Source organism: Canis lupus, chromosome 23 (assembly GCF_048164855.1).
Source record: "Canis lupus baileyi chromosome 23, mCanLup2.hap1, whole genome shotgun sequence".
Taxonomy (NCBI): domain Eukaryota; kingdom Metazoa; phylum Chordata; class Mammalia; order Carnivora; family Canidae; genus Canis; species Canis lupus.
In genome coordinates this window covers 28,182,657-28,204,310 of record NC_132860.1, presented here as the reverse complement: position 1 = coordinate 28,204,310, position 21,654 = coordinate 28,182,657, and the positions used below count along the sequence as shown (strand labels likewise).

General features: G+C 41.1%; 1 protein-coding gene across 5 annotated transcripts in view; it reads left to right on the top strand.

Annotated features, from left to right (window-relative positions):
- The window catches only part of XRRA1 (X-ray radiation resistance associated 1), a 63,997-nt gene that overhangs the window by 21,082 nt on the left and 21,261 nt on the right, over positions 1-21,654 (top strand). For 3 of the 5 annotated variants that reach the window (XM_072794627.1, XM_072794625.1, XM_072794628.1), the window contains exons 8-11: positions 1,886-2,019; positions 15,556-15,684; positions 16,367-16,584; positions 21,128-21,168. In XM_072794627.1, the coding sequence (XP_072650728.1) occupies positions 1,886-2,019; positions 15,556-15,684; positions 16,367-16,584; positions 21,128-21,168 (522 nt within the window). The remainder of the gene's footprint in view (positions 1-1,885; positions 2,020-15,555; positions 15,685-16,366; positions 16,585-21,127; positions 21,169-21,654) is intronic. The other 2 variants (XM_072794626.1, XM_072794629.1) reach the window with 2 other exon arrangements.

Sequence of the window (21,654 nt, the reverse complement as noted above, 5' to 3'; positions counted from 1 at the left end):
TCTTCTGTAAAGTGAATGTATTAAGCTTTGTAGTCTGTGTGGTCATAACTAGTCACAACTGTTGTTAACTAATCAACTCTGCTGTTATAGAAAGAAAGCAGCCATAGATACTATGTAAACAAATGAACGTGGCTGTGTTCTAATAAAACTTTATGATGCTGAAATTTGAATTTCACATAATTTTCACACAATAATCTTCATTTAATCTTTTTTCAGCCATTTAAAAGTGTAAAAATTACTCTTAGCCCACAGGCCATACAAAACAGGCAGTAGGATGGATGTGGCAGAGAGGTGTTAGTTTACCAACTCCTGAGCTAGCATACTGATGTAACAGCTCAGTGTGGTTGGAATGGGAAGTAAAACACAGTAGAGTGTAGTGATAGATGAGCCTGGGTAGGTAGCAGAAGAAAGACTGTGGGAAGTATCCAATGGATGATAGGTATGGCTGCTGCACGAAGCATGAGTTGGAACAAAATGAGAGAGATATTAAGGAAATAGTATCCATAGGTCTTATTGACTATCCACATATGGGTATGAAGGAGAGGATTTTCCTGACCTTTACCTATGATTATCTGAGCCAGCTTTCCAGGTCTTCCTCCTTTTTTTTTTTTTTAAAGATTTATTTATTTATGATAGAGAAAGAGAGAGAGAGAGAGAGAGGCAGAGACACAGGAGGAGGGAGAAGCAGGCTCCATGCCGGGAGCCTGATGTGGGACTCGATCCCGGGACCCCAGGATCGTGCCCTGGGCCAAAGGCAGGCGCTAAACTGCTGAGCCACCCAGGGATCCCTCCATCCAGGTCTTCCTCCTTGAAGGCTTCTCTCTTTGCCCCTGCCAAGTGGAATCACCCCTTTTTGTGAACTCTCAAAACTTGGAATTTGCTGATGGCAGCATGAACTTAGCACCCCTTTGGTGCTTGGCCCTTTCACGGCCTACCCAGTCTTATCAAACCCTCTGTTATACCACAGATTCTAGTCATGCCCAAACTATTTGCAGTTCTTAGAACAAAGCAGGCTACCTCCTATCTCCTATCTCCTGGCTGCATTGCGTTTCTTTTTGCCTTTAACAGTTTGGTGAATACCAACTAGTCTCTGAGGACAACTCAAGCATCACCTGCTCTCTGAAGCCTGCTGAATCTTCTGGTAGAGCTGCTTAATATTCCTTCCTTTGTGCTTCCTTTGATCTGTGTTCAGACCTCTATCCCAGCAGCATTGCTACTTAGTAGACACTAAAATATATGTATCTAGCTACCCAACTAGGTTGTGAGCCAGCAGAGGACAGACTGGCATAAAATAAGCCTTCAGCACATGGTCCTTGAATGAAGAGATGGTTATAAAGATGACAGCCAACATGAACTAAGTACTTACTATGTGGCAGACTCATGCTAAAGGTTTTACCTACATAATTTCTCATAAGAATTCCTTATTATTTCTATTTTATAGATAAGGAAGCTCGGGTCAAGTAATTTGCACAAATCACACATTTGGCTGGTATTTAAACTCAGGTCTACAGAACCCATCAATTGATTACTACAGTGGAGTCAGACCTAATCCAGTCCTCCTTTGGCAGTGACCTCCAGCCACTTGTTTATATGTCTGACTGACTGTGTAACACTGATAGTGGTGCCACGAATGGGGAAGGAGTCCCTTTGGTCAGTGCCACAGAATAAATCAAGATTTGCAGTGGGAGATGAAGCTAGAAAGTCGTCTGGGAACTGACTGTAGTAGGCCTTGAATGTTAACCCAGAGAGTCAAGAAGGCTTCAGGCTTATGAGCGATGGGGTTGCCTAGGTTAAAGGAAGAAGTAGTTAGCTCCCACCTCATGTATGAGTATCCTTGTCATTGAATAGTCCATCTGTTCTCCCATTTTTTATCTTTGTGCCCTAGTTCCTGGACCTTTCCTTCAACAGTCTGACTGCAGAGGCCATTTGTGATCTGGGGATTTTGCCACACCTCCGTGTCCTACTCCTCACGGGCAATGGGCTCACCTCCCTGCCACCCAATTTGGCTGTCACAGAACAGTAAGTTCTATATCCTAGGATCCATCCCATGTGCTCCTCATGAACCTTTGGGTCCAAGTGTGCCAGGAAATGGCCCCGAAGTGGCCCCTACAGCTCAGAAGTGCTGTAAAGATAGGCTGTGAGTGCTCAAAACAGGGACAATGCTGCCTGCTGAAGCTCGTAGGAAAGGCAGTCATGGGAACAGGGCCCCAAAGAATGATGAGGCTTCAGATGATGTCTTCACACTCTACTGTGCTATTAGGAGACACTCAGGTATCTAGCAAGTCACTTTCCTGGTCTCTGATTAGTCATTGGTAAATTGTGGATATTGTTCTTGCCAGACTATTCCCCTTCACAAACCTACTAAGCTTTATATATTCCCATGTTCCCATTTTGCACCTTTGTTTAAGCCATGCCTTCTGACCAGAATGTATGATAATGCCATATATGTATTACTTACTATGTGCTAGATGCTGTTCTCAGCACATTATACATATTAACTCATTTAATTCTTAAAATAGACCTATGAAGTATGTATCCTGTTACTATCCGTGTAGATGAGGAAATTGAGGCACAGATATGTTAAATAACTGCTGATAAGTGACTGAGCCAGAATTTAATGAAGTCCATCTGATTCCAGAGACCATGTTTATGACCATTCTCTTCTTTTATTTTTAAGATTTTATTCATGAGAGACAGACAGAGGGAGGCGGGGCAGCGACACAAGCAGAGGGAGAAGCAGGCTCCATGCAGGGAGCCTGATGTGGGACTTGATCCCAGGACTCCAGGATCATACCCTGGGCTGAAAGCAGGAGCTAAACTGCTGAGCCACCCAGGGCTCCCTTATCTTCTCTTCTATCTTCTCTTCTTCTCTTCTGCATGTATTCCAAGGGTCTGCTCAAATCCTCCTGTCCCTATCAGAAGCCTTCCCTGACTGCTTTATTTTTTTTTTAATTTTTATTTATTTATTTATGATAGTCACACAGAGAGAGAGAGAGAGAGGCAGAGACACAGGCAGAGGGAGAAGCAGGCTCCATGCACCGGGAGCCCGATGTGGGATTCGATCCCGGGTCTCCAGGATCGCGCCCTGGGCCAAAGGCAGGCGCCAAACCGCTGCGCCACCCAGGGATCCCTCCCTGACTGCTTTAAACCATACTTCTTCCTCCCTTCTCTAAGCATCTGTTGAATTTAATGTTTTTTATCTTACTTTAGAACTTAATATATTCTATTGTGGCTTATGTCTCACAAATATGTATATATATGTGTAATAGATAGATAAATGGATGATATACCTACAGTCTCGTAAGCAGATTGTGAGCACTATGAGGGCAGAGGCTGTGTCTTAGTCATCTTGGATTAGAAGCACCTAGATGAGGACCCAGTGCTTTTGCACATTGAGGTATTCAGTGGATGTTAACTAATTTAGAGATGGTGAAGGAGAAAGTCATGATGATGATGTTTGTTGTGACAATGATAGATGTGATGGAATTTATAGTGATGATAGAGGTTGGTTAGTTGCCCAAAGGATTTGGATAATAGTGATCATTATATTAGGGATTTCATTATGCTCTTTTTGTTTGCAAGTGACAGAAGTCAACTCAAACTAGCTTAACCAAAAAGGGAATTTATGGGGCACCTGGGTAGCTCAGTTGGCTGAGCGTCTGACTCTTGATTTTGGCCCGGATCAGGGTCTTGGGGTCATGAAATCAAGCCCTATATGGGGTCTGCTTAAGGATTCGCTTCTTCTCCCTCTGCCTCTCCCCCCACTTGTGTGTGCTGTCACTCTCTCTCTAAAATAAATAAATCTTTGAAAAATCAACACCCCCCAAAAGGGAATTTATTTGTTCATGTACCTGTAAAAGTCTAATAGAACTCTAGATTCACTTTGGCTGGATACAGGTACACAGGATGTTGTCAGGGCTCTGCATGTAATTCAGTGTGTTTCTTGAGTATGCACATAACCTTGGTCTTGTCTTTTCTCTTACTTGCTTTCTCAGGCACACATACACATCTTTTTTTTCCCCCAGTGTTGGCTTCATCTTAGGCGACTTTCTCTATGACCAGATACATGTCAGTCAGGGTCTGGTCAGGAATATAAAACCCATGTGAAGTATTGCCAATTAAGGGAAGTTCATTGATTTTCATGGGGAGAGATAATAATTGGCATATTATTATGGAAAAATTTTTTTTAAATTTTATTTATTTATTCATGAGAGAGAGAGAGAGAGAGAGAGAGAGAGAGAGAGAAGCAGAGATATAGGCAGAGGGATAAGCAGGCTCACCTCAAGGAGCCTGATGTGGGACTCGATCCCGGCACTCCAGGATCTCGCCCTGGGCTGAAGGCAGGCGCCAAACTGCCGAGCCACCCAGGCATCCCTATTATGGAAAATTTCAAACACACATAGAAATAGAGTCAATGGCAAAATGAACTTCCAAGCACCCATCACCTAACAATTATTGCCTAACAGTTCTAAGGTCATAGCCAATCCTGTTTCATATATATCTTCACCACACCCAACCTTAAATTATTCTTAAGAAAAATCTCAGACATATCTAGCCATAAATGAATACAGGGATTTATGTAGTTTCATCTGTAAATAATCCAGTGTGTACCTCTAAAAGATAAAGACTCTTAAAAAATCATAATCAGAGGTCTCTGGGTGGCACAGATGGTTAAGTCTCTGCTTTCAGCTCAGAGCCCAACATCAGGCTCCTGGCTCAGTGGGTAGTCTGCTTCTCTCTCTCCCTCTGCTTTCCCCCCTGCTCGTTCTCTCTCTCTCTCTCTCTGAATCAAATGAATAAAATCTTTAAAAAAAAAGAAAAGAAGTCATAATCAGAGTACCTTTATTCCACCTAAATATTAGCAACAATAAATAGAGGGAATTGTTTCCATAGGCAGTGGAAGAGCTGCAAGAGCAAGGATGAAAGTTGATACCCAGAGATCAGAAGCCACCCACACTCCCTGGACTCAAGCCCACAAGCCTATTCCTGCTGTTGGGGTTTTTGAGAGGTTGTTGCTGTAGTTCTAGATCTGCTGCAGATGTGCTGCCTCAAACAGAGCTGGAACCTCTACCAGCATGGATGCCATTGCTACACTGCTGCTGTTACCAGCAAGCTGTCAGAAACCAAATGAGGGAGTTGCTTCTGCCCCTGTTCTGGCCTTCCAGGCTTACCAATCTCTCCCTTGGCAGTATCTCATTGGAAGCCAATTGGAAAGGTGGTCTGGGAAGTGTAGCTTAGGAGTAGCCTCAGCCCTTTATAATACATAGCAGAACACAGAGGAAAGGAGTAAAATTCAAGAACAAATAGGCAGATGACTGGTGCCACCCAACCCTTGGAAACCCAACATCTACTGTCCTCCTTCTCTCCATGTTTAATTTTCTTACAACACTAGCAACCACAGTGTGCTTTCATCTTACATGAAAGAACTTTTCCTCTTATGAAGATACTTTTCACCTTCTTCTATAAAGGGATGAGACACAGTTCCATCAGTCACCGTATCCATTTCTGGGTGATACTATTTTCTCTTCTAAAGCAATCACAGTGCTAAGTGGATGTTTTAGAACCTAAAAACTAAGTTGCAAAATCATTTATCACTAGCAATTTACATACACATAACAAGTAGGGAAGAAAATATACATATTTGCTACAATAATTTTTTCTTAACTGGTCAGGAGGCCATACATAGTATGTATTTATGAATCCTTCTTCCACCACCTATTTAATGTTTCCTTCTCCTTTATCTAGCATCTTGGTTATTTGGGCTCTTTAACTGATGTGATATCCTAAATGTTCATTCCTGAAGGATTGGAGTTATTAATGCTTTTTTATTGGGATGCTGTAGTCTTCTATTAATGCTTTTTAAAATTATGGTAACATACTCATAACATAAAATTTACCATCTTAACCATTTTTTTAAAAAAAATTTTAAAGTAATCTCTATACCCAACATGGGGCTCAAACTCCTGTAAGGTCAAAGAGTCAAGTGTTCTACGGACTGAGCCAGCCAGGCACCCTCTGTCTTAGCCATTTTTAAATGTACAAATGGAATTTGTACATTTATTTTAAATGTACAGTGGAATTCATAAAAATACATTCATATTATTGTCCTGCCATCACCACCATCTGTTTGCAGAACTCTTTTCATCTTGCAAAAAATCCATTAACTTTGACTAATGGACATGACACATCTAAGAAGAATACCTTATAATTCCCTGGATTCCAATCATATTTCTCTTTGCCCTCAAGGTATAACAGCAATCATACCTACTTTTGATAATCAGTATCCATCACCTAGCCAATATAGTAAGCTCCACTTTTTCTGCCTATTGGTTTAGTGGTTTGAGGGACCCAAGTGGCAAGTAGCAATTTCAATTTCTAGTTAAGAGAAACTATTCTTTGTGTTCCCTGTAAAATTATTCCTCCCGAAGTAACAAAGACCTCTACTTGCAGGAATGGAGGCAAAAATTCTGTAAGTGGATAATTGTAAGAGGATCTGTTCTCATTTCCTTCCATTAATTCCTAGATCCTATGTTCTGGTTATGAGAAAAACAGCATCAGTATTGGTTGCCAATTTATGTGACATCAGATCCTATAAGTAGTCAGAGCCCCTAACTTCACAGGGGGTAGTCTCTCCTAGCTGGTGCAATAAATAAGTTGTTAAAAAAAAACTATTTTACCTTTCTTATTAGATCAGCTACTTCTACATGATAAGGTACATGATAACAAAAAGTGACTTCCATGTTTATGAGCTCATTATTGCACTTACCAAATGTGTTGCATGGTTAGAAGCAATGTTATGTGAGGTACCAGGATAAAGAATAAGACATTCTAGGGACACCTGGGTGGCTCAGCAGTTGGGCATCTGCCTTCGACCCAGTGCGTGATCCCAGAGTTCCGGGATCGAGGCCCACATCGGGCTCCCTGCATGGAGCCTGCTTCTCCCTCTGCCTGTGTCTCTGCCTCTCCCTCTCAGTCTGTCTCTCATGAATAAATAAATAAAATCTTTTTTTTTTTTTTTTAGAAAAAAAGAATAAGACATTCTATAAGTCCCCAGATGGTGATGCTGGCAGAATATTGTGGTCAGGGAATGTAAATATCCAAAATACGTGTTTATTTTCTAAGCAAAAAAAAAAAAAAAAAAATCACTGCTCCTCTCATGAAGGAAGGTGGTCTCTGTCTCTGTAGTCATCCTCCCACTAGATGGCTTGCTAATTCTTTCAGAAATGGTGCCATATTAGGGGCTCAGCATTGGCTTCTGCTATTGACAGTTTAGTTACTCAGCAGGGGTGGTAGCCAGGTCTGCTTTTGTGAAGGGATGTGTGCTAAGGCCATTTTGCAAGCACTAGGGTATACGAGGAGAGAGGCCAACTGACTTCATGGAATGGGTCATCTTGTCCACCTGATCACTGAGAGTCTTCTCTAAAGTAGATAGCCTTTGGGAAGCATTCACATGGGATGCAAGTCCTCATACTCTATCCATTCTGAGAGGTCCGTTCACATAATTTCCCCTTAGACTTCCCTGTCAGCAGTTTTACATTTTTTTTCTAAGCTTTGACCATTCAGCTAAGCCATCAGCCACTGCCCATGAATCAGCATAAACCAAGCAAATAGATAAATATTTTTTACCTATTGGGAGGGTTTCTCTTCCTCTGTCTTTCAGAGCCACCACCACGTAAGATTGTAATACTGTAATAGTCTATCTTTAGTATCAGCATATCATGCACAATCATTTGTAAACCCAGCTAGGGGGTTTTCTCCTATATCAGCTGCTCATAGAACCTTAGTTATGTGTTAACAGAAAGATAACAGTACAGCAGGAATAGGCATCATAGGAATCTAAGCCATAGTCGTTCATGCAATTTTTACAGACTTGCTTAGGTCAGATCTCACATACTTCTTTTGCTTGATGAGGGAATTCTGCACATTCAGTGCAGAATTCTGCACATGATGAGCCACTCGGGTCACATGGTCACTTAGTGTTCCTGTGATCAGATGTTCAGTCATTATCAATATGGGGTAGTAAGCTATTTTCAAAAGAAAAATAGTTATTGATAGTATACGGCAGAACTTTGGGGCGCCTGGGTGGCTTGATTGGTTAAGCATCTGACTTTAGCTCAGGTCATGATCTTGGGGTCCTGGAACCAAACCCTGCATCAGGCTCCCTGCACAGCAGAGTCTGCTTATTCCTCTCCCTCGGCCCCTCTTCCCACTCGTGCTCTCTCTCTCTCAAATAAATAAACAAAATCTTTTTTTAAAAAAGAATAGAGCATAACTTTGCTCAAAAATGATTCTGCAGAGGCATCAGGCAAGCTCAGTTGGAAGAGCATTCAGCTATTGATTTTGAGGTTGTGAATTCAAGTCCCATGTGGGATGTAGAAATTACATTTTTAAAAAATTTTTTTAAAAATTAAAAAAAAACTTTTAAAAATTCTGTAATAGGTGTCTGTAAAATGCTCTATTCATAGAGGGACCATGTAACTTATTCAACCAGGACAGATTTGAGAGGGAAAAGGAACACTACTAATTATTTTGGGATAACAGGTAAAAACTCAGACTGTCCATGAAAACCAGGATGTATGTTAACCCTGTACTACACAGCACACCTATTTGCCTTAGACATTTAGAGCACTCTTGGACCCACTGACTCATATTGCCCAATGCCACTTGCCAATGACATAAAGCCCAGAGAGCAACTTGCACTGCAGTTGGACCTATTGCAGAGCCTTGTCTTGCTCTGGGCCCTACACAAAACTGGCATCCTCATGGATGGATCAGAATATCACAAATGTTTTATAGCATTGTGTCCCAACTCCAAAGAGCCCAACAATGCTTTGTGCCTTCTTCTCAAGTAACAAGTGGTGCAAGGTGAAAGATTATGTCTTTCACATTGGAGGTATATCCTGACATGCTCCCAGATCAAGACATCAAGAAAATTAATCAAGGTGGTAGTTCCTTGAATTTTTGTGGGGTTTCCCCCCATCCTTTGACACCGTGCATCTTACTAAATCATCTAGAATATCTGCAACTTCCTGTCCATCAGGTCCAATCAACATGAGGTTCTGTGGAATACATAAACAGATAGGCAATAGATGTGTAACAGATTATGATAGGCTGAAACAGTTGATGTGGCCCTGAGAGAAGAGGGCAAATATGTATTACTGTCCCTGCCAGGCAAAAGCAGACTGTTCCTGGCAGTTCTTGTACATTGGTAAAGAGAAACATTTGATAGGTCCTTAGCTGTATTCCCAAGTGCCAAGGGCTGTCTATGTTCATGCACAATAAGAAGAGTCCACATGTGGAGCAGCAGCTGAAATTGGAGTCACCACTTAATTAAGTCTACAGTAATCTCTAGTCATTCTTCATGATCTATCTTCTATACAAGCCAAATAAACAACTTAAACAGGAATATCATTAGACTCAATATCCTTTTACCTTTCTTGTCTTTAGTGATGGCAGTAATCTCTGTAGTTACCTCAGGGATGCAGAATAATTTTAGGCTTAGTGTTCTAGAAGTAAATTTCCTGGGGCTTCAATTTGTTCCTTCCTTCTATAATATCCTTCACTTTGTTGGTCAGTAAACACATGTGGTTATTCTGTCAGTTGCTTAGTATGTCTATTCTAATTATACATTCAGGAACTGGGGAGATAACCATAAAATAGGTTGATGACATCACTGGGTTCACAGGCTAACTTTCCATTCTTCCATAATCCCCTACTTTGAGTGGTAGACCACCATGCCTTTCATATCCCCAAACATTAGCACCAATTCACAGATATTGTCTAATAATCCTTGAAAGGCCCAGTTTAAGACTGATAGCATTTTCTGCAATGTTGGCAATGTTCTGTATCTGCATTGTCCAATATGGCAGCCACTAGTCATATTCAGCACTTAATATGTGATCAGTGTGACTGAGGAACTGAATTTTTACTTTTATTTAAGTTTAATTTTTAAAATTTAAATGTAGAGGATCCCTGGGTGGCTTAGTGATTTTAGTGCCTGCCTTCGGCCCAGGGCACAATCCTGGAGTCCCGGAATCAAGTCCCACGTCAGGCTCCTTGCATGGAGCCTGCTTCTCCCTCTCTCACTCTGTATGTCTCTCATGAATGAATAAAATCTTTTTAAAAAATAAATAAAATGTAAATGTAAATGATCAGGAAACTGAGTAAGAGGCTGTGACTCTCCCTTTGAGCAACTTGAATCATTTTTTTTCTCACCAGCTCTAGACTTTTTTTTTTTTTTTTATTGGTGTTCAATTTACTAACATACAGAATAACACCCAGTGCCCGTCACCCATTCACTCCCACCCCCCGCCCTCCTCCCCTTCTACCACCCCTAGTTCGTTTCCCAGAGTTAGCAGTCTTTACGTTCTGTCTCCCTTTCTGATATTTCCCACACATTTCTTCTCCATTCCCTTATTTTCCCTTTCACTATTATTTATATTGTATAGTTCATGCATAATTATTTGAAGCTAGACTTCAGTCTCTGCAAGGGACGTACTGTTTTTTTTTTTTTAAGATTTTATTTATTTATTCATAAGAGACACAGAGAGAGAGGCTAAGACATAGGTCAAGGGAAAAGCAGGCTCTTCACAGGGAGCCCGGCATGGGACTTGATCCCAGGACCCCGGGATCACGCCCTGAGCCGAAGGCCAGACTCTCAACCGCTGAGCCACCCAGGCATCCCAGTACGTACTATTTCTAGTTCACACTTCCTCCTAGTATTTAGTCCTTCAGTGCCCCAACTTAAAGGAGGGGTAGTTTATCAGGAATCCCCTTCTGTGGTGTACCCTGGACTCTTAATTTTTGGTTCCTAGACTACCAAGGTTGTTAGGATTTCTGCTCAGCATCTCAGCCTATCTGCCACTTCTGGAGTCAGCAGATAGCCCTAGGGGAAAAGAGACCCCAAGTGTTGTCCTCTTTGATTTCCTTCTTTTTCCAAATCTTAGCCCCCTAATTTCTCACAGCTTGTTAGTTCTCAGATGCCTTAAAGAAAATTGTTTTTAATATATGTATTTTGTCTGGATTTTCTAGTTCATACTCAGGGAAGAGTTGGCCCACAATATTTAGTCTGCAATACCATAAACCTTTCCATTTACTTTGGCCAGGTGCCTAGGGTCACTCAGTATGGAACCATTTTAAACTAAACTAAACTAGTTGGATATTCTCTGAACCACTATGATGATACAGATTTAGGCTACAATTTTGCAAGAGAACCGGTCTGCCCTCCCCCTTCCCTTCTTTTCATTCCAAGGCAGTTTTCCCCTAGCTGTGTGATGAGGGGCATGGGTTTAGTGCTAGTTCTCTCTCCTGAATATATATCTCTTTAGGATCCTGCGTTCGTTTAGAGCATCTCCAATTACATGCTGTTCCAGCATTATCAGCAAGTGTCTAAAAGGCAAACGTGGCTTCTTGTGTCTGCTTTCTGTCTCTGGATTTCTTGATTTTGGCATACTACCGCTTTACTATCTTCACATCTCTTTCATGTTTTTAAATGATGAATCTTTTTTCTTTTTAGGTTTTATTCATCTTATTAGTTGTTTTCAGTGGGAAGCCTTGTTGCATAAAATAAGGCAAGTCTCTACCACTAGGTATTTCTGTTTACTTATATGTAAGGTAGGGAGGATAAATGCACTTCTACTTACATCAGAGTATCAATTGAAATAATTGTGCTTTGAAAACTATGAAGCTCCAAACAAGTATTACTGTTATTTTCTTCTCACTTGTCTGTCCACATTCAAAATGCTCTGGATTCCTCTTCTTCTGCCAACCTTTTAAATGTTGACAGTCCCCAGTTGTCCACTCTCAACCCACTGTTTTTTTAATTTGTATAATCTTTCTTCATGGTTTCATCCCTTCCCAAGTCTTTTTTTATTTTTTTAAGATTTTATTTATTCATGAGAGACACAAAGAGAGAGGCAGAGACATAGGCAGAGGGAGAAGCAGGCTCCTGATAGGGAGCCTGATATGGGCTTCAATCCCAGCAGCCCAGGGTCATGACCTGAGCCAAAGGCAGTGCTCAACCACTGAGCCATCCAGGCATCCCTCCAAGTCTTCTTTATATCTCTACCTTACATTCATCTTCCGAGTTATGAGCGCATATATTTTATTCATCATACCAAAGTCATCACACATGTGGCCATGCCTGGATCTCCTTCCTTCTGTGTCCCTGGCCTCAGTGATAGGCACTGCTCTCTATCAGTTGTGCACTTGTCCCAGTGAGAAATATGGGCATCAGCCTGAATTCTTTCCTCCCTCACCCTGCACATCCATTCAGTCACCAGATGCTATGAATTGTGCTTCCTAAATGCTTCTCAAACGTGGCGATTTCTGCCCCCTCCTGTTTAATCTGGCTGCACAGCCCCTGCTACTTGGGATACTAAGTAAGGATACTAGCTAAGGACATGTCACATTTGGGATACTAAGTAAGGATACTAGCTAAGGACATATCACATTTTTCTTTTTCTTATCACCTCCTAACCCACCATCTTCACCATCAGCCAGAAGGATGTTTCTAAAAAGTACCTCTGATTCTATCACTGCCCTGCTTAAAGTCCTTCAGCAGCTTCCCGGCGTTCTAAAGATAAACTCCATTAACATTGATCACAAGGGTTTTTATGACCTGACTCTGCCTGCTTCTCCATCCTCCTTTCTCTTCACTTTTTTCCATTTCACCACAGACCTCATCTATTCTGAACTTTTGTGTCTCCATTTCTGGCTAGATCTCATGATTATCTTTGTCTGGGTAAGTTAGGGGGATCATATCTGACCTACTTGATCATCAGCCTGCCCCATTACTTGTTTGGATCGGCATCTGAATCTTTGAGTCTCCCATGAAGACTATTCCCTGTCCCTCTTGGACCGCACAGGTCTGCCCTCTCAGACTTGACTGGCATGGAGCAGAGGGGGATGGTTACCTTCTTTTTCCCAACCACTCTCTTCCTCAAAGTGGCCACCTAAAAGAGTGCCAACTTTATTAGTAGCCACATCATAAGTCTTCTTTTACAAAATTGAGTTGCGAGACTACATCTCCCTCATCCTGTGTTTGCATGGTAGGTTTTCTGTATCTTATCACAGAAGCTGATCTGACATTTTTTTTGATAGAGAATATTCATTTTGATTTTAATGAAAGGTATACAGTAGAACAGTAAGAAAAATAGAGTTTGCCAACAAATAAAAGTCATTATTTTATTTTCACTGATCTGACATTTTAATGGACATTAGAGCTTGCTAAATTTCATTTGTTTTACTGCAGCTCTTTGCCCAGTCTTTTCAGCAATATTTTTAGCCTCATCCAGTCTTTCAATGTAAAATAAAAGAAACCCTCTTTCATCATGTAGATAGAGGGACTGACCAGGACCAGAGATGCTGAATACCAGCCACCAGTCACCTAGCAAGCCAAGCAACAGCAGTAGCAGCAGCAGCCCCTAGGGCTGCTGATCTCCATTCCCAAGCTTCTTCTAATATGGCACACAGTATTCCCATTGCTGAATCCAATCCAATACTCTTAGCTTCTAAAAAAGTTAGTCAAACATATCATATTTTAAATGGCATTAATTCCTTTTGCTAAGAAAAGGTATAATAAAAATAACACCACTCTGAACAGCTAGTAACCTCAGCCTCTCCATACTAATAGACTCTTGCCACTTCAAAGTGCTCTTCTCCCAAAACTGCCATGGGAAGGACCCAGTGGGAGAGCCCGATGCTTTCCTCTGAAGCTTTGCCTCTTGTCCTCCTTACCCACCTGTTGACTGCCCCCCCATTTTAAGACCTCTATTTTAGAGACAAAATGAAGCTTTTATATTTTATAATTAGGGTGAAACTTAAAAGGCAAAACACTGTAACCAGTCAAAAGAGACAGGACAGAGCCAGCTTCTCCATTACGGGGTGTAAGAGGAATTTTTTGAAGTCTTATTTTTTAGTTGTTTTACATCTGATGGAAGTAAAAAAGAGATTAGTCAATTAATTATAAATTGACAGAGCTGCTGTGCATCCTCCTGTAATTGCTTTCAGGTAGAAATTAAAATTTTAGTACATGAAAGTTGGTCCTTTAGGAGAGGAAAAGAGTCATCTGTGACCTTCAAATACCATGAACAAAAAGCTTCTTTCCTTCTCTGTTGAGTGTGTTGAGTGTTTATTTGGGTGTATGGAGGGGAGACAGAGGGAGGAATGAAAACATGATTTGAGTCATCTAAACTTTGTGTACTTAAAAATAATCGGGATCCCTGGGTGGCGCAGCGGTTTGGCGCCTGCCTTTGGCCCAGGGCGCGATCCTGGAGACCCGGGATCGAATCCCACGTCGGGCTCCCGGTGCATGGAGCCTGCTTCTCCCTCTGCCTGTGTCTCTGCCTCTCTCTCTCTCTCACTGTGTGCCTATCATAAATAAATAAAAAATTAAAAAAAAAAATTACCTAAGGGCACCCGGCTGGCTCAGTTGGTAGAGTGTGTGATTCTTTATCTTCAGGTTGTAGGTTCAAGCCCCATGTTAGGTATTAAGGTTACTTTAAAAAGCAAAATCTTAAAAAGAAAAAAAGGTTGAAAAAATAAAAAAGAATTACCCAGGTCTCACCCAGCTGGGGACATAAATGAGGCCACACAAAAAAAAAAAAAAAAAAAAAAAAAAAGTGAGGCCACATTAATGGTAGTATATAGAATGCCACCACTTCCTGCCCCACCTGAGTGTCTCAGGATCTCAGCCCATTAGATTACATTCTCAAATGTTTCTGGGACTCCTCAGAGAGTTGAAGATAGATAGATTTATTTATTTATTTATTTATTTATTTATTTATTTATTTATTTATTTATTATTTTTTAAGATTTTATTGATTTATTCACGAGAGACACAGAAAGGGAGAGAGGCAGAGACACAGGCAGAGGGAGGGAGGCTCCATGGAGGGAGCCCGATATGGGACTCTATCCCGGGATCGATCATGCCCTGGGCCAAAGGCAGGCGCCAAACTGCTGAGCCATCCAGGCATCCCCTGAGAGTTGGAGTTTTAAAAGAGTCTTCTCAGCCCCTTACTGATGTATGTATTTTATTAAGTCACTTTAGAGGAGAACCTCACTGGCCAGCCTACATTACCCAACATGGACCAAAGCTATGGTCTGTGCCAAGGGCTTTGTCTCTTGGTGCTCCCACAGTTACCAGTCGTTGGTAATGTAGCATACCAAGTAACCTGACTTGACCCAAAATTTAGCAATATTCCTCAACTTGGTCATGCCTCGTTCACTCTGGTATTTTCCATGAGCATTACTAATGCCCCCCCATCCTGCCCCAACCCAGTCTCACTAAGACCATCTGTAAACATGAGCAACCTTTCTCCATACAGAAGACTGATGTATGAGTGGGATTTGGGGAAGGGGTCATTCGGGGAGGGAATTACCTTCTGGTCCCTCTCTTCAGGGATGCTTCAGGGGCACTAGAGAAGTTCCCAAGCTGGTTATGCTCTTGATTGATTCCCTATCCTCCATCTCCATTCCTATTCCCATTCCTACTTCCTGAAGTGGTAGGGTTTGTCTCCTGCCCTTACTCATTATCCAGGATCCTTGCACTCACAGGGAAGCATCTGTAACATCACTGACAAGGAGGAGGTACATCTTGAGGTTCCCAGCGCTGGAAACACTGATGCTGGATGACAACAAGCTCTCCAGCCCCAATTGCTTTGCCAGCCTGGCTGGGCTCAGAAGGTAAAACCACAGTCCTGTCTCTACAGGGTGCCCTGCTAACCCGAGCCTGGCCCACATACTTGAGTGTTGCTCTGGAATCCAAAAGACATGGGTTTAAGTCGCAGCTCTACCACTTATCTCTGCTGTGTGGCTATAGGTAATTCACTTCTCCCCTCTGAGCTTTAGCTCAGCCATAAAAATGGACTATCAGTAGGACATTTCTGATCAATTGACTGGATTAAAAGTGACAAGAGAAAGAGAGTAAAAGGAGATATTACCAGAGATAGGGTCCTGACCCCTGAGAAAGGAGACAGAAAAGAAAAATTGGAATCAGAAAGATAAGGTTAACTGCTAAATTCTACTTATTTGATTGAAATTATGAAAATGCTGGCATTTAAAAGGTTAAGCTTTAGATCCCTGGAAAATTTACTTTGGATTCAGCTACCATTTACTGAATACTACTTTGTGTCAGGCCATTTATATTGTGTTATTAGTCTTTACAGGATTGAAAGGTTAATGAATATTATCCCCATTTTAGAGATAGGGATATTGAGGCCCAGAGAGAGGTAAGTCACTGGCTCAAGGTCACACCAGAAGAGTAAGTGTCCAAGTCTGAGTCCATTTCTTTCCCTAAAGTTGCTTGGTAAATGCCCCTGAGGTATCATTATTACTGTGATTCTGTATTCATTTTCCTTAATTGAAGACTGAAGAAGTTAAGCCTGGACCAAAACAGGATTTTCCGGATCCCATACCTACAGCAATTTCAGCTTCGTGATGGGTCAGGGGACTGGGTTGGAGGCAAGGGGAATCCCCACAAAGAGCCCCAATCCATGCGGCAGCCCAAATCGTGCATATTTGAGGCCTCAGATGAGCAACCAGATTATACTGTACTGCCCATGAAGAAGGATGTTGACCGGACAGGTGAGTGATGCCCCTTGTTCCAGAGACTCTAGCCCCATGGTGGGAATAAACTTCTAACAGTTTATTCTAAAGTCCATGGCTCCCTGAGGAGCTGCTGAGCTTAAGCTGCTCTGCCTGGGAAGGTGGAGGTCTCCCATGAATTACTTCACTGACTTCCTAACTGATTCTCTGTTAAGATGATTTTAAAATCCAATTAAAAGTAGATTTTTTTGGGCAGCCCAGGTGGCTCAGCGGTTTAGCGCCGCCTTCAACCCAGGGTGTGATCCTGGAGACCCGGGATCAAGTCCTGCATCAGGCTCCCTACATGGCTGCCTGTGTCTCTGCTTCTCTCTGTGTCTCTTATAAATAAATAGATAAAATCTTTAAAAAAAAAAAAGAAAAAAGAAAAGTAGATTTTTAGGGATGCCTGCGTGGCTCAGCAGTTGGGTGGCTGCCTTTGGCTCAGGTTGTGATCCCAAGGTCTGGGATCAAGTCCCACATTGGGCTTCTGCGAAGAGCCTGCTTCTCCCTCTGCCTATGTCTCTGCCTCTCTCTCTTTATCTCTCGTGAATAAATAAATAAATCTTTTTTTTAAGTAGGTTATTAAAATCTCAAATAACAAGAAACTCAGAAGTAAGACTTCCCAGAGATGGCTAATTCTGGGATGCATTTGGTGTTCTCAAGGGATTCAGGTTCTTTCCATCCCTTTTTCTGTCATCGTTGTCCTTATAGGCTGGTTCCCATAGAGATCTCAAGATCACTACCATGGTGCCAAGAATCACATCCAAATGGCAATATTAGAGGCAGAAAAATCTCTTGAATACACGAGCATATTTCTGGATTATATATTCTGCTTTAGTGATCTGCTTATCTATTACTGTGCCAGTATCATAGTGGGTTTTTTCAATATTTATTTTAAATTGAGAAATAACCAACATAAAGTAAAAATATAGAAATATTGTGTAGAGCTTGAATTTTTACATATATACAGCCTTTTAACCACTACCCATATTACAATATAGAACATTTGCAGCATCCCATGTGGTATCCTCCTAATCAGTACCTCCTCCAAGAATAATCACCACTCAGACTTCTATCACCAATGATAGGTTTTACCTGATTTGAAATTTATGAATATGGAATTATACAGCATGTGCTCTTTTGTGTCTGATTTATTTCACTCAAAATTATGTCTGTCAGACTCATTCATATTGTTGCATATTTTGGTAGTTCACTATTTTTCATTTCTCTTATGTATTCCAAGTTATTTACCCTTTTTATTATTGATAGACATTTTGGTTATTTTTAGTTTGAGGCTATTATAGATAAAGCTACTATTAATATTCTTTTACATTTTTGGTGGACTTAAACAGTCATTTCTATTGGGTGTATACCCAGGAATTGCTGCATCATAGAGTATAAAAGTACATTTAACATTAGCAAAAACTGCCAAGTATTTTTCCAGTGCAGTTGTACCGATTTTCAGCCCCATATTAATTTAAGAGATTTTATTTCCAGATGTTCCATATCCTCATAAACACTTGGTAATGTCAGTCTTTTTAATTCTACCTGTTTTGGGTAGGTATGCAGTGGTTTCTCATTGTGGTTTTAATTTTCATTTAAGTGGCTAATGATCTTGAGTACCTTTCATATGTTTATTGGTCACTTTGGTTTTTTTTAATATTTTTAAATTTATTTATTCATAGAGACACAGAAAGAGAGAGAGGCAGAGACACAGGCAGAGGGAGAAGCGGGCTCCATGCAGGGAGCCTGACGTGGGACTCAATCCCTGGTCTCCAAAATCACACCCCTGGCCGCAGGCGGCGCTAAACCACTGCACCACTGGGGCTGCCATTATTGGTCACTTTGATATCTCTTTTGAAAGTGCCTATTCAAGTCTTTTTTCCCTGTATTTAAATTGAGTTATATGTCCTTTTCTTGTTGATTTGTTTGGATTCTTTATATGTGCTCAGTACAAGTCCTTTGTAGATCTATATATTACAAAAATCTTTTTGAAGTCTATAGCTTGCTTTCTCATGTTCTCAATAATGAATTTTGATGAATAAAAGTTCTCAATTTTAATGAAGTTCATTTCAATCTTTTATGGTTAGTGCTTTTTATTTCCTATTCAAGAATTTTTTTGTCTACCTCAAACCACTAAGATATTTTCCTATATTTTCTTCTGTAAGCTTGATTATTTCAGTTTTTACATTTTGATCTATGGTCTTTCTAGAAGTTTTGTATATGATGTGAAGTAGAATCAAAGTTTACTTTTTTATATGGATATCTTACTGACTCAACACTACTTGTTGAAAAGACTATATCCTTTTCCCCACTGAGTTGTAAGAGAGGTATTATGGTAAGATAGGGTCTGTATGTGTCTAAATTACTGTAGCTTTAGGGGTGCTTGGGTAGTTGGTTGAGCATCCGACTCTAAGCTCTACATGGGGCTCTGTGCTGGGCATGGAGCCTGCTTGAGGTTCTATCTTTCCCTCCCTCTGCGCCTTCCCTCACCCTGCTCATTCTCCTTTCTAAAAAAAATAAAAATTAAAAAAAATAAAATAAAATTACTGTAGCTTTATAACACATTTTGAGAACTGATAGTGAAGTTCTCCAGCTGTGTTGTTCTTAAAAATTATTATAGCTGGGACGCCTGCATGGCTCAGTGGTTGAGCATCTGCCTTCCGCTCAGGGTGTGATCCCAGGATCCAGGGATTGAGTCCCACATTCGGCTCCCTGAGTTGAGCCTGCTTCTCCTCCCTCTGCTTATGTCTCTTTGCCCTCTCTCTCTGTGTCTTATGAATAAATAAAATCTTTTTTAAAAATTAGCTATTATAAAGCCTTTGCATTTGTGTATAAATTTTAGAATCAGCTTGTCAATTTCCACACAAAATCTTGCTGGGATTTTGGTTAGAATTGTATTGATCAGGGGCATGTGGGTGGCTCAGTCAGGTGTCCAGCTCTTGATTTTGGCTCAGGTCATTTTCTCAGGGTTGTGAGATTGGGCTCTGTGCTGGGTGTGGAGCCTGTTTCAGATTCTCTTTCTCCCTTGCCCTCTGCCTCTCCTCCCCTCCTCTGCTACTCTCTCTCTCTCTAAAAAAATAAAAATAAAAGAATTGTATTGATCCTATAGACCAATTTAGAGAGAATTGACATCTTTACAATATTGAGTTTTCTAATGCATTAAAACAATATATTCCACCATGTTTTAGGTCATTTAAAAATTGTTCTCATCAGGGCTTTGTAGTCTTCAGTGGTGAAGTCTTACATATCTTTCATTAGATTTATTCTTAAGTATTTGGCCTTTTTCAGTGCTATTGTCAATGATTTCTGCTTGTTTGTTGCTAGTACATAGAAACTTTGAACTTGTATCCAGTAACCTTTCTAACCTGATCATAGGGAGAGGAAGGATATACGTTCAGGTAGAGTATACCGTGGCTCATCTTTCTAGACATGGGGGCTGTCTCCCTAGGGAGTTACTTTTTAGCAGCCACACTTGCAACCATGGCCCATCTTCTTTCTAACTTCTACTTTGTTCCTTGTCCCATCCTCCAATCCTTTCTAGACACTTGTCATAGGAGAAGCTATTTGGGTCATGTGATGCTCCATCCCTATTCTTGTTTACTTCATTTTCATGTAACTTATATCAGTATAATATCATTAACATGTGGAAGGGGTCCCATTAGCCAAGGCAAAAGTGACTAGTGCCTACGCAGGATCCAGTTCAAGAAGATGCTTTGATTTATGGTTGAACTCAGATGTTTATTGGCTCATCTCATCCCAGTGGTGCCAAGAATGAAATCACTCCACAGCCTCTTCCTTACTACTGTGCTGCTGGTTATTCTTAGTATCTCTCCTGAATTCACTGTCTTAATACGTTCTATTTCTACTAACATAGCAAAGGTTATTTTCAAGTCCTTTGGCAGAATATCTTTTATATACATTTCTCTCTTCTAAGACAGTTGGTTTGCTTCTGATCAATACTGTCTGCCTGCACAAAAGAGCTGGCATGTTGCAAAGTCAGAAGGAAGGTCAATGTGGCTGAAATAGAGTAGGGTGGCCTGAGATAAGATTGGAGACGTAGGCAGGAGTCAGATCAGCAAGATCAGGCCTCAGAGGCCTGGCCATGGAGTTATGTTTTTTTGTGTTTTCTTTTTTTTTTTTTTTAAGATTTTATTTATTCATGAGAGACAGAAAGAGAGAGAGAGAGAGAGAGAAACACAGGCAGAGGGAGAAGCAGGCTCCATGCAGGGAGCCCGATGTGGGACTCAATCCCAGGAATCAGGAATCTGGGATCACGCTCTGAGCCAAAGTCAAACACTCAACCACTGAGCCACCCAGGCGTCCCCTGGCGAAGGAGTTTTTATTTTATTCTAAGTGCAATTCACTACCTGATAAGTACCACAGCGAACTCCCCTTCCCAGTTAGCTTCAGAGAGGAGGACCAATGAGATCCCCTCTAGAGTCACCCTCCTGTACACAGTGGCCGGGAAACCCAGACGCCAGCTTCTCTGGAGGCAGTCAGTGCTCTCACCAACCTTTGTTTTGTTTCTCTTTTGTTTCAGAGGTTGTATTCTCATCTTACCCTGGATTTTCAACCTCAGAGGTAGGAACTGCCTATTTTATATTTGTGTCCTTGAGTTAGAATATTAATTTTAAAAAACAGAAGTAAGCTACTGAAGCCATGAAAGGCATTTATATATATCACACTGAAAAAGCACGTTCATTGAACAGGTATATACCGAGTAGTAATGGTTGCTGCCTTAAGTGATCAAGCTGGCATGGAAGTGAGGCTGCAACCAAGACAAAGCCTTGGCACTAGTAAGAGTGCCTAGTAAGAGCCCCCCAAAACTGGACTGATCCTTACCAAATACACCACCATCTAGGGTCTAATCCTTAGTGTCACAGGTTTAGATGCTTGATTTTTGTCTGCACAGAAAATTGGTTTTTCTCTCAGGGTTAGATGCTTACTAACCAAGCTCACAGGGATTGATGTGCTGTTGATTTATTTATTTTCAGTAAGAAGTGCAACTACACGTTTAGTCAACCTGCGTCCTTGAGAGGCAGCTCAGTATATATATATACCCACAGA